The following is a 12,057-nucleotide window of genomic DNA, read 5'->3' on the forward strand; positions in this document are numbered from 1 at the left end:
ATAAAACAGATGGACTACAGTCTGTAACTTTACAACTCTGTAACTACAAAGTGCTGCTATATGGTGGATAGAAATGAAGCTGTAGGAAAAGTGTCTAGAGAGAAATAATCCTCAGTCTTGATCATCATAGTTGATGGATTTTCAGCTTAAACATGAGCATATTGTGCAGTCTAGAGGGGTGCTTTTCAGTCACAGTGGTCCCATAAACAACAAAGCAAGAAGCATGCTTGAGAGAGTTTGAAAGGACACCCATCACACACACACACACACACACACACACACACACACACCAAAGCAGGCCCCATAAAACTTAATATCGGATAGCTCTTTGTTGTTAACTGACCAATGACCTCTGTTAATTGCTCTGTTTGACCTGTAGGACGAGCCATGCAGCATGTAAAGGATGCTATCTTCACTGTGGCGGGAGGAAGTAGACGGGGCGTGCCAAAGGTGCTGGTGGTCCTGACAGACGGCCGTTCCCAAGATGATGTCAACAAGATCTCCCGGGAGATTCAGATGGAGGGTGAGTAACCTGTTGGTGTCTATGGATCTCTCTGTCTCTGTGGATCTGTCATTAGATCTGCTGTGTGACTGGCAACTAAGAGTAAATCACTGGCAGGCAGACTTTGGTTTAAGTCCACACCACTCTACACCAACTCTACATTCTCCTACCTGTGTAACATAATTTAAATGTAAGTCATTCTGGATAAGAGCATCAGCCAAATGTCAAACATATGACTGTAATGCAAAGGTACCTTAAGCTCTTTAAACTTCATGTACATCTTGGCTTGACCCACATTCCTTCAAGCTACATGGTCAAGTCAGGTACCAAGACTTTTCTCTGCCCAGTCGTCCATGTGGTGGAACAAACTCCCCAATAAACAAAGTGTTGTATTATTTACTGTTGGCACTTTGTCTGGCACATCTGCATTGTGGTCTAACTATTATCTATCTTGCTGCTAATCTATGTAGAAATCAGTCCTGCCTGCCTGAGTTCAGCTTTACTAATCTTTCTCACGTATAAAGCAAGTCATTCTGCATAAGAGCATCTGCTAAATGCCTTACAAATGTAAATGTGTCTCCCACTATCTCCTCGGAAGCCTGTAGAATGTAATTTATTAAACATAAAATGGAAAAATGAATGAATTTACATGATTAGAATGTATGAATGGGTTGAACCGGGATACAATTACTTCAGCACAGTCCTTGCCGAAAAAGCAAACTGAAGAACAGCGGTTATGTTGATGTTAGGACATTTTATTCTTGCCAAAAGACATTTTTAAATTCATTTTTCTTTCAGGAACAAGGAACAAGTGTTTCACAAAAACACAAACATCTGTTTAAAACACTGAACACTAAAAATGCTCAAATTTAACCACACTGAAACTTAACCACAGATTTTTTACCACTGAAGGTGATATGGTTGTTCTAGTAGTCATGAAGAAATAGTGAGTCATATCATGTGACCTCAGTATATTATCTCATTGACTCAGTATATTATTTTGTGGTCTTAATATTTTATCTTGTGAACTCACTATACTGTATTATCTTGTGATCTCAAAATATTATGTTGCGGCTTTAATAAGTTATCTTACAGATTCAATATGATATCTTGCAGTCTTAATGTATTATCTTGTGGCCTCAATATAATATCTCATCGCCTTAATATAGTATCTTGTGGCCTCAATATACTATCTCATAGCCTTAATTTGTTAACTTGTGGCCTCAATATACTATCTGATCACCTTAATATAGTATCTTCCGGTCTCAATATACTATCTCATAGCATTAATATAGTATCTTGTGCCCTTAATACACTATCTCATAGCATTAATATGTTAACTTGTGGCTTCAATATACTATCTCATAGCCTTAATATAGTATCTTGTGGCCTTAATAGATTATCTTGCAACCCTCATATATATTATCTTGTGGCCTCAGTATACTATCTCATAGGCTTAATATAGTATCTTGTGGCCTTAATAGATTTAATATACTATCTCATAGCCTTAATATATTATCTTGTGGCCTCAATATACTATCTCATAGGCTTAATATAGTATCTTGTGGCCTTAATAGATTATCTTGCAACCCTTATATATATTATCTTGTGGCCTCAGTATATTATCTTAATATTGTTGTTGTTGTGACTATGCCTTAATAAAAATGACCACTCTGTCACCATAGTGACGATATAGAAATGCTACACTTAAATATGTATTTGAAATGTGTGTGTGTGTGTGTGTGTGTGTGTGCAGGTTATATTGTGTTTGCGATTGGATTTGCTGATGCTGATTACGGGGAGTTGGTGAGCATCGCCAGCAAGCCTAGTGAAAGGCACGTGTTCTTTGTGGACGATCTGGATGCTTTCAAAAAGATTGAGGAGAAGCTCATCACTTTTGTCTGTGAGGCTGCGACAGCGAGTACGTCTCAAAGCTACATCCGTCTGTGTGTTAGTGTGTGACTTAGAAAGACACGTCTGTTCTGACTCATTTAATTCTGTGCTTGTGTTTTGCAGCTTGTCCATCTGTACCAATGAGTGGCAGCACACTACCAGGTCAGTTACACATCCGCACCACTGGGCACACAGCTGGGAACTCATACACACAGTAGTTCAACCACATTCTGATATTATATTTGGAATGAGTAGTTGTAGAGGTTTTAGCATCTACGTCTTTGATTCTGAGGGTTTGACCAGGCTGATGAAGTTTTGGTGACTTGATTTGGAGTGTTCCTTTTTAGATTAAATAAACACTCATCAGTAACATACCAACTCCAGATCAGTGATGCAGCAGCATCTGAACATTCAGTAGATCATCAAGAGACTTTTACTCAAAACTGAATTCAGTTGTTCTTCACTTTATTTGGAAAGTCAGAAGTTCAGATCTGTAGATTAACCTGATAAATTACTGAACATCTCTCTAATCTCTGCTCTAATACAAATCACACCCTCAACCATCTGCTACAGACCTGCTGCTGACACCAGACTGGAACTGGAGCTTCACTGGATTAGGCTGAGGAGAAGGGGCCAGGATGAGGGTCAGGGTTAGCTTTTGGGTTAAGATTAAGGTTAGGATTTGGGTTAAGATTAGGTTTTTGGTTGAGGTTAAAGTTAGGGGCCAGGGTTAGTGTTAGGATTATGTTTTGGGTTGAAGGTTAGGATTAGGTTATGGGTTGAGAATAAGGTTACGATTAGGGTCAGGGTTAGGGTTAGGATTAGGTTTTGAGTTGAGGTTAAGGTTAAGGTTAGGATTAGGATTAGGGTTAGGATTAGGATTAGGATTAGGTTTTGGGTTGGAGTTGAGGGTTAGGATAAGGGCCAGAAGGAGGATCAAGATTAGGTTTTGGAGTTGAGGTTGAGGTTAGGATTTGGGCCAGAATGATGGTCAGGATTAGGTTTTGGGTTGTGGTTATGGTTAGGATTAGGGCCAGGGTTGGGATTAGGTTTTGGGTTGAGTTTGAGGTTAGGAATATGGCCAGGACGATGGTTAATATTATGTTTTGGGTTGAGGTTATTGTTAGGATAAGGTTCAGGATTAGGGGTTAGGCTCTGCATAATGGAAGTAACGTATTAAATCTACAGTAAATCTACATTCATTTCATTAATGCATCAACTGAACATCTTCAAGATATTGACATCAGTGTATTCAGATGTTGATGTGTTACTGATACTCTGTTAAGACTTTATTACATCTACAAAGGACCACTCCACATAAAGTGTCATCAAACTTTTGACCCCAGATTTATCCACCTAGAATTGTCTGTGTTTACAGACTCACTACCGGTCAAACGTTTGTCATTTGCCAAATTCTCATGATTAACACATTTTACACACAGGCTTTAGGATGATGGAAATGTTTGGGCTGGTGGAGCATCTGTACAGTAATCTGGAGGGCATTTCAATGGAGCCAGGAACTTTCAACAGTTTCAACAGCTACAGACTAGCCAGCGATGCACTATTGGCACTGCCTACAAGGTACACACACACACACACACACACACACACACACACACACACACACATACACTTAAGTACAAAAAAATGTCTGCAAAGGTTTTGTTTGTATGAAGCTGTTACTGTATATGTTAACCCTGCGAGTAAGTATATTTAGAACTCAGCTTCATTCAAGTTCATTCAAGTGTCTTTCATGGTTTTGCCTAAAAAATTATCCCCCCCCCCAAACTATTATTAAAAGCACAGATTTAAATTTTTTTTTCTGGATTAAATAATCTTAGGTTGCCACACAATGACATGAATGTAGATTTACTGTAGATTTAATATGTTACATCTATTATGCAGAGCCTAACCCCTAATTCTGAACTTTATCCTAACCTTAACCTCAACCCAAAACCTAATATTAACCATCATCCTGGCCCTAATCCTAACCTCAACCCAAAACCTAATCCCAACCCTGGCCCTAATCCTAATTACACTCTTCTGTACTTTAAGAATTAGCCAGCAGCTTGTTTGCATTGCAGTCACTGTGGTCATATAATAATAAGGCTCAGGGTGTAATATAGGTGGAATTTTAAGGAGTTAGCCACCTAAAAGGGTTGAATGAGCACTGATGAGCACTGTCTTCATGACCAGGGGATTAAATTGGTGAGCTTCTGTGTTACTTAAAAAGACTCTAAAGTACGGTCACCAATACAGTCTTAAATATTTATGTTATATTAAGATTTCTTAAGACTTCACCTACATTGTAAAAAAAGAGAAAACCTAATAAGATCAATAAAATGACTGTATGTGGTAATAAGCAGTTGATCTGGGTGTATTCAACTTCAACTACTTTGAACCAAATGTTTCATTCCTAGTATTAAGTTGAGATAAATAGACCAGGTTTTATTGTTTCTTGACTTGCATCACTTTTGTGTAGCAGAAATTCATAATGTGAAGTGAAAAGTTTCTCAATTTTATTAAACAGGAAAAAAATAATAAGTTAGGTGTCCTCAGACTCTTCACAGGCAGTGTAAGCAAGTGTAAGCAATTACTTACTGCCTACGTCTTTCCGTCAGAACCACTCAAGCACACACTCTGACAATACGCGGCTATAATGGCACGCTGTGTTTAATAAGCCGTGTCTAATGTAGATTTAGTTTTTTCATCCTCCACTATTGTCAACGACAATTGCGGAGTTTTCCAACTCTTTCTGCTTCATTTAACATCTCCACCTGCCTCTGATGTGGGCAGCACAGTGTATGCTGGAAAATCACAGGGTAATACTGCATCCTGCTCTTTACAGAGCACACACACCAACACCCACACACACACACACAGTTACACTGGTGCCTTAGGCTGAATTTCTGAAAGGAATATTAATTCTTGAAACAAACTTTTCCTAATGATACCAAGCAGTACATTCACTACAAATGCTGCCACAGTGTTACGGTGATGCTTCCTATCAGGCTTAAGCTATAAGACAATGTAATTGGCTATCAGCAGTGATTGTCTTAATGGTGGTAATGACTGTCTTGGGAAACCTGGACTGAGAGAGAACTATGAAGGACTCTTCATCTGACTTTTAAAAGCCTGTTAAGTAATATTAAATAATGTTTATATGTGAGATTTTCTTCTTTAATGTTGAAACAGTGGATTATTACATTTATAAACTGTTTATCAGTCTAGTTTCTCCATGAATAAATAACCCATACAAAGTACACCAAAAGTGCGGGCTTGTGTACTTGGTATTACTGATTCGGCTCACGAGTAAAAAACTTCTAAAGTCCACAGAAGTCATGTCCTGATGCATCCTCCATGATACGGGCGGAAGAAGAACACATCCGGGCATTCGGTACTTGGGCTGTAACTGATGCCCTTTCACAAGTCCACAGAAACACAAGCATAGACAAGACTGCAGATTGAGAATCGGCCTATAGCTAAAACGCAAAACACAAGACACAGGCTCTTTACTCTCCTCCGGTGGAGCATGGTGTTCAGACATCTCATAGCTGTTCAATCTAAGAATGTGCCACGTTAGACAGAAGCTAATTTACTACTAAATTACTAAAATTTACTTTTTGAAAAGTTGTAGAAAACGTAATATCTAAACATAAATATCTAAATAAAGACTCACTCACTCACTCGCATATTGCAACTTCAAGTGTGTTACATACATAATAATGAATGAACAATGAACATTTATATTTATTAAAAAATATACAATTAATAAAAAAGTAATAAATTATTATAAAAAAAAAAAAAAAAATATATATATATATATATATATAGACACAAGCTCTCAAGCTCCATTTTGAGTTTGTTTAGGTGTGTGTACAGTCTGAGTAGCTGATCTGAGCGAACTTTTAACAGGTTTATCCACCCTGAGGGTCTGCCGTCTGATTACACCATCACCATGCTGTTCCGCCTGCTGCCTGAAACCCCCCAGGAGCCCTTTGCATTATGGGAGATTCTCAACAGCAGAAATGAACCATTAGTGGGCGTCATCCTGGACAGTGAGTAGAGAGACCCAATTTGAACATCTGTTGAACATCTGTAAAGCCCTAGAGTCTACCATTCAACTATGAAGCTTGTATACAAGCAAAACAGCCATGTGATATAAATAGGACACTCCATGGAAAGCATTTTAGGCTTCTTTAACCTTTATAAACATGTGGACATTTGATCTTCATTATATATATATATATATATATATATATATATATATATATATATATATATATATTGAGAGATGGAGATAATTGAACACATACAACTGAAGAAATGTCTTTAAACATCATTAAAAAAGGAATGGCCTAAAGCTCAGACCTTAATCCTATTGGAATGCAGTGCATGTCAGAAACCCCTCAAACCTCACACTGCTGAAAGAATTCTTAATGGAGGACTGGGAAAACTGTTCTTCCAGTAAATGTTAGAGAGCGGTACATGCTTATAGGAAATGTCTGATTGGGGTGATTTCAGCCAAAGGGTGACAAAAGTATTGATACACCTGCTCATTCATTGTTCTGTCCAAAATCAAATATATAGGCTTGAAGTCAATATGGGTATGTGTATCTGCTATAGAGAGTCCTAATCTATTGGCAATACTTTTCTATACTAAATAGACAAGCTGTTTGTGTGCATTTGCACATCTGTGTGAGCAATGGGTTCAGCATAAAGTAAAGCTGAATGCATCCAGTACAAGGGGTGTCCATATTTTATTTACATGACTGTACAATTGACTGTATAATTCACATGACTGTATAAATACAAATGTTTTGGTGGTTAAATCTCTTTCTTTCTCTCTCTTTCTGTCTGCAGATTCAGGGAAGACACTGACGTTCTTCAATAACGATTATAGGGGTGATTTTCAGACGGTAACATTCGAGGGCCCAGAGATTAAGAAACTTTTCTATGGCAGCTTCCACAAGGTCAGTGCTCACACACCCCCACACTCTCAGTGCTTCAGACTTTTAGAAGGGTTTTGGTTTTGCAATAGCCATCTGTTTCCACCTGTTACATCTAAACCTGAACCTCGGCCAACCTAAAACACCCAACAACAACAAAACAACCAAAATATGCTTTCGTTACCAACTAATGATTCATTCAACCACAGAACTAGTCTAATCCATGAGAAATCCTGCCAAATACTGCTCTCCAGCATTATGTTAGAGGAGCTAGCTCCAAAACTACTCACATGAGCTGCCAAGATGGAGAACTGTTGTCCTAAAAAATTCACTCAGTTTGTCACTTTGAAATAACTGAATAGTGCCTGATATGCAGAATCCATGATTACAACACAGTGTACAGCTATGTGAAAAAAATAGGACACCCCATTATAACCATCGTGTTTTCAACATATTTAAACACATGGGCATGTGATCTTCTTTTAAACAATATGAGAAGATGGAGGTGATATGACTGAACACATACAACCAAATAAATTCAATTGCAAAACAATTGCACATTTCTTGTGAAAAAAGTTTTCTGCCTCCTCAAAGTTGCATTTTCTGATGGTAGATGTTGTACCTCAACTGTAGCAAGAGCTACCTGGAGGTCCTATAAGGATATTTTAGGATTGTTTAAGACTCCTTTACACATCGTGTGGTCTGCTCTTGGGCCGAACTGACCTGGCCCTGTTGGAAGTGGATGTAAATGTTCTCCCACACTGTTCTGAGATCTTTTTAAATCCCCTCCCAGACTCACCTGCATCTATAGTCTAATTTCTGAAGGCCCCAGGGAGCTCTTTGTATCTGTCCATAGAGACACCACTCACTTTAACAGTGATGATCAAACCAAATAAATGTCTGAGGTTTAACTAAGACAGGCTCCTCCAAAATCCTCTCTAACCATGTTCTGATCATCTGCAGCTGATGTGGAGCAGCTGATTCTAATGTTAAACATGTTTAGTAGTAATAAATGTGGGGCTGTTCTAACATTTTCCTCACAGGAAAATTACTTTTCTATTTATTATATTTTACTAATGATTTGCTCCAGTTGTATGTGTTTAGTTATATGACCTCTATCCCTCAATATTGTTCTAATGAAGGTTAAACGCCCATATGTTCAAAATATCAGCCATAGCATTAGTACACTTGACAGGCGAAGTGAAATACAAGCAAGCATAAGGATCTGAGACCCTTTCTTTGAGTTTCCTGGTATGTAGTAGTCAGTACCTACCAAGAGTGTCCTAAGAAAGGACAACCAGTGAACCAGCGACAGGGACGCCTTGGGCACCTAAGGCTCATTGATGCAATCCATGAAAACCCCACCTCACAACTTACAGGACTAAAAGGATCTTGGACCTTCAGAGGTCTTGTATACCTGGATTGGTCAACTCTGCTGTGGTGGCTCAAGGGGGACCTACCTCATTTTAGACAGGTGGTTCTAATGTTATAGAAAATTAGTGTATCTTAAGACATGAGGTGTTATAATCTTTTCACATGACAGTACTTCTACTTCTGTAGTGGGTCCTGGTTGATGTTGTTTAAGGGAATAGTGTGGTGATAAAGAACAGTATGTCTGGAGTTTGGTTTGGTTTGGGTTTGGTTTACCGTATGTGGCCAGTTTTAAAACTCCAGTCCTTTGGAAACTCTCCAGAAAGGTCTGTTTTGTGTATGTTTGTGTGTGTGTGCGTGCAGGGTTGTGGTGCTGACAGCTGCAAAATCACTCTAAATGTAGCGTTCAGCAACCTCACCCCCAAACCATACCCCATACACAACACAGTATATATTACTGCTGCTCCAGTCGAGGAGTGTGAAGGAAAGCGTCCATTTCTGGAGCCGATTCCTCTGTAATGTCTAGCTTTCGTGTTTTGATGATGGAGTTATTGTAGGTTTCCTGCAGAAGTGCCGGCGCTGCAGATCATATCTGCTTGGGCTTGTTAAAGTCCTGATTGACAGCTCACAGATCAGCCTGTAAAAAATCATACAGCAGGTCCGTTCACTGCCACTGCTCAGTAAAACAAAGAGAGAAAACAACTCCAACAAACACCGAACTCTTCATAGACACTCCTGATAACTCGTAGTTCTGTATTACTGCACTGTGCTTAATATATTATTATTAGTAGTGATTGACTGAATTGAACAATCTTGGTTAAAATGGAAATTCAGGATGCAATAAAAAAATGAGTGCTCGAAACTCTATATATACAATGTGTCCAAATGTTTGTGGACACACCTTTCTAATGAATGCATTCAGCTACTTTAAGTTGCACACATTGCTGATACAGATGTGCAACTGTATGCATACTCACACACACATACAGTTTGCCTATTACTACTGCAACTACAACTACTACTACAACCACAACTACTGCTACTACTACAACAATTAGTATTACCACTACCACTACTGCTACTTCTACTGTTACTACTCCTACTTCTACTGTTACTACTATTACCACTACTACTACAACTACTATTACTACTGCTACTACCACTACTGCTGCTACTACTACAACAATTAGTATTACCACTACTGCTACTTCTACTGTTACTACTCCTACTTCTACTGTTACTACTATTACTACTACTACTACTGTTAGTACTACTACTACTGCTGTTGCAACTACTACTACTACTACTACTACGACTACTACTGCTGCTACTACTACAGCAACTACTACTACTCTTATTGCTACTACTACTACTTCTACTGCTACTACTATGACAACTACTACTTCTACTACTACTGCTATTACACCAACACACAATCTCCTGTACTTCAATCAAGTTAAAAAATTTTTACAGGAAATGAAATGAAACACAGTATACATTTATGCTTAACAATGGATTTTAATATCATATCAGTTTACAGTTTGTTTTTCAGTGTTTGACTCTGCTTCTCATATCTAGTCATTTAGCTTAGTCTTGTTTGAGGCAGCAAAACTAACTGTGTTTATTATATAGATTTCCGTAATAAACATATTGCGAAGGACTGCAGTAGCTAAACACTTCAAATTACACATGCAGTCACATTAGGGTGAATGTAGCATTAGAATGAGCTGTGGTCAACATTTTTAGAGCTGTGTCGTACAGGGAATTGTACCAAGGTTTTCTATATATGAGTGTCTTATTCCCTCAGATATCCAGCTTGCAGTGATGCTGTAAATAGTTATGTGTGTTTTATTATGTCTGCTTTGCGCTTATGTGTTTGTAGCTGCACATAGCGGTGAGTAAGACGCTGGCTCAGGTGATGGTGGACTGTAACCTGGCTGGGGAAAAACCTATTAATGCTGCTGGCAACATCACCATTGATGGACTGGAGGTTCTGGGCAGGATGGTCCGCTCCAGAGGAGACAAGGACAACTCTGCACCGGTATGCTGAAGGGCTGAGTGTGTATGTGGTGTGTGGAGTGTGAATGCCAATACCTTATATCTATTTAAGTACATTTATATATAGACATTTATATAAATAATGCTGGACCTAGGTCTCACAATGTTTATGTATGTATGTGTTTATTTGTGTGTATGTGTTTGTGTGTGTGTGTGTGTGTATGTGTAGTTTCAGCTGCAGTCATTTGATATTGTGTGTAGTACATCGTGGGCTCGTAGGGACAAGTGCTGTGATCTTCCCAGTCTGGTAAGTTTATCATCCCACTGTTTGGTGGAAAAGAGCATGGAAAACAGTATGCATTACATCACATCTGTAATGATTTTATTGTAGATCACCACAGCTGTGATGTTCTATGTTCTCAAGTGTTCTTTTAGATTTATACAACAGTTTTGCAATGTCTGACATTAACTTAGAGGCCAAAAAACTGCTCATAATCATAACTGCTCATAAAAACTCATAATTTGAGAATATGGTCAAAAAACAGGCAAGGCTTCTTGTTGCATTATCACCCAATGGCTCTTCAGGTTAAGAACATGACCTACTGCCCTTACATTCTCATGTAAACTGTTTAGTACACCTTTGAATTCATTGTTTTTTCCAGCCCCAAATCATGATGCTCCCTTCACCATGCTTCACATGTGGAATGAGGTTTTGGTATTGGTGTGCATGTGTGCTAAAACAAGTTTCACTTCTGTCTCTTCTGTACATAGAACATTTTCCCAGAAACATGGTGGAACATCCAGGTTGTTTTGGGCAAAATTGAGTGTTCTGTTGCTTTTATAGAAAAATGGTCAACCAGGCAAAATACAGCAGACTGAGCCAAAGGACAAGAGCCAAAAAGATGGTCAAAATACAGACAGGGGTCAAACACAGAAATGGCAGAGATACAATCACTCAGTGTGTCATTGGATAACAGTGGCAATACTTTACAAAGAAGTGAACAAGGCCACAGGTTATATAGGACATGGTAAATCAGGCACAGGTGACAATAGTTAGTATTCAGGTGAGGATGAGCGTCAGACAGAGTGGTGATTGGTTGCCTCAGGAGTAACATGTACTTTGTATGAACGTTCTGAGGCAGTGGTGGCTCAGCGGTTAGAGCGCCGGGATATCGATAACAGGGTTGTGAAATGGTTCTTTATGGAACCAAATCTTCTACTGTACTAATGCTTAAAGAGCCATTTGAAACACCTTTATTTCTCTACGTATACTTTATATAGACCTATAGGAGTAAAGCCCCACTCATTGTTTCCGATATCCACAAAAAGTAAATACAGCGGCTT

At 38.7% G+C, this 12,057-nt stretch overlaps 1 protein-coding gene and 1 long non-coding RNA gene across 9 annotated transcripts in view; one reads left to right on the forward strand and one right to left on the reverse strand.

Moving 5' to 3' along the window:
- The window catches only part of LOC140544167 (collagen alpha-1(XIV) chain-like), a 103,393-nt gene that overhangs the window by 72,033 nt on the left and 19,303 nt on the right, over positions 1-12,057 (forward strand). For all 8 annotated transcript variants that reach the window (XM_072667575.1, XM_072667583.1, XM_072667591.1 and 5 more), the window contains 8 exons: positions 380-523; positions 2,259-2,423; positions 2,519-2,557; positions 3,838-3,976; positions 6,311-6,453; positions 7,259-7,368; positions 10,598-10,756; positions 10,943-11,020. In XM_072667575.1, coding sequence (XP_072523676.1) covers positions 380-523; positions 2,259-2,423; positions 2,519-2,557; positions 3,838-3,976; positions 6,311-6,453; positions 7,259-7,368; positions 10,598-10,756; positions 10,943-11,020 — 977 coding nt within the window. The remainder of the gene's footprint in view (positions 1-379; positions 524-2,258; positions 2,424-2,518; positions 2,558-3,837; positions 3,977-6,310; positions 6,454-7,258; positions 7,369-10,597; positions 10,757-10,942; positions 11,021-12,057) is intronic.
- The window catches only part of LOC140544233 (uncharacterized), a 69,755-nt gene that overhangs the window by 25,267 nt on the left and 32,431 nt on the right, over positions 1-12,057 (reverse strand). The gene's annotated exons all lie outside the window — the stretch shown is intronic.

The sequence above is a fragment of the Salminus brasiliensis genome, chromosome 2, assembly GCF_030463535.1.
Source record: "Salminus brasiliensis chromosome 2, fSalBra1.hap2, whole genome shotgun sequence".
Classification (NCBI taxonomy): domain Eukaryota; kingdom Metazoa; phylum Chordata; class Actinopteri; order Characiformes; family Bryconidae; genus Salminus; species Salminus brasiliensis.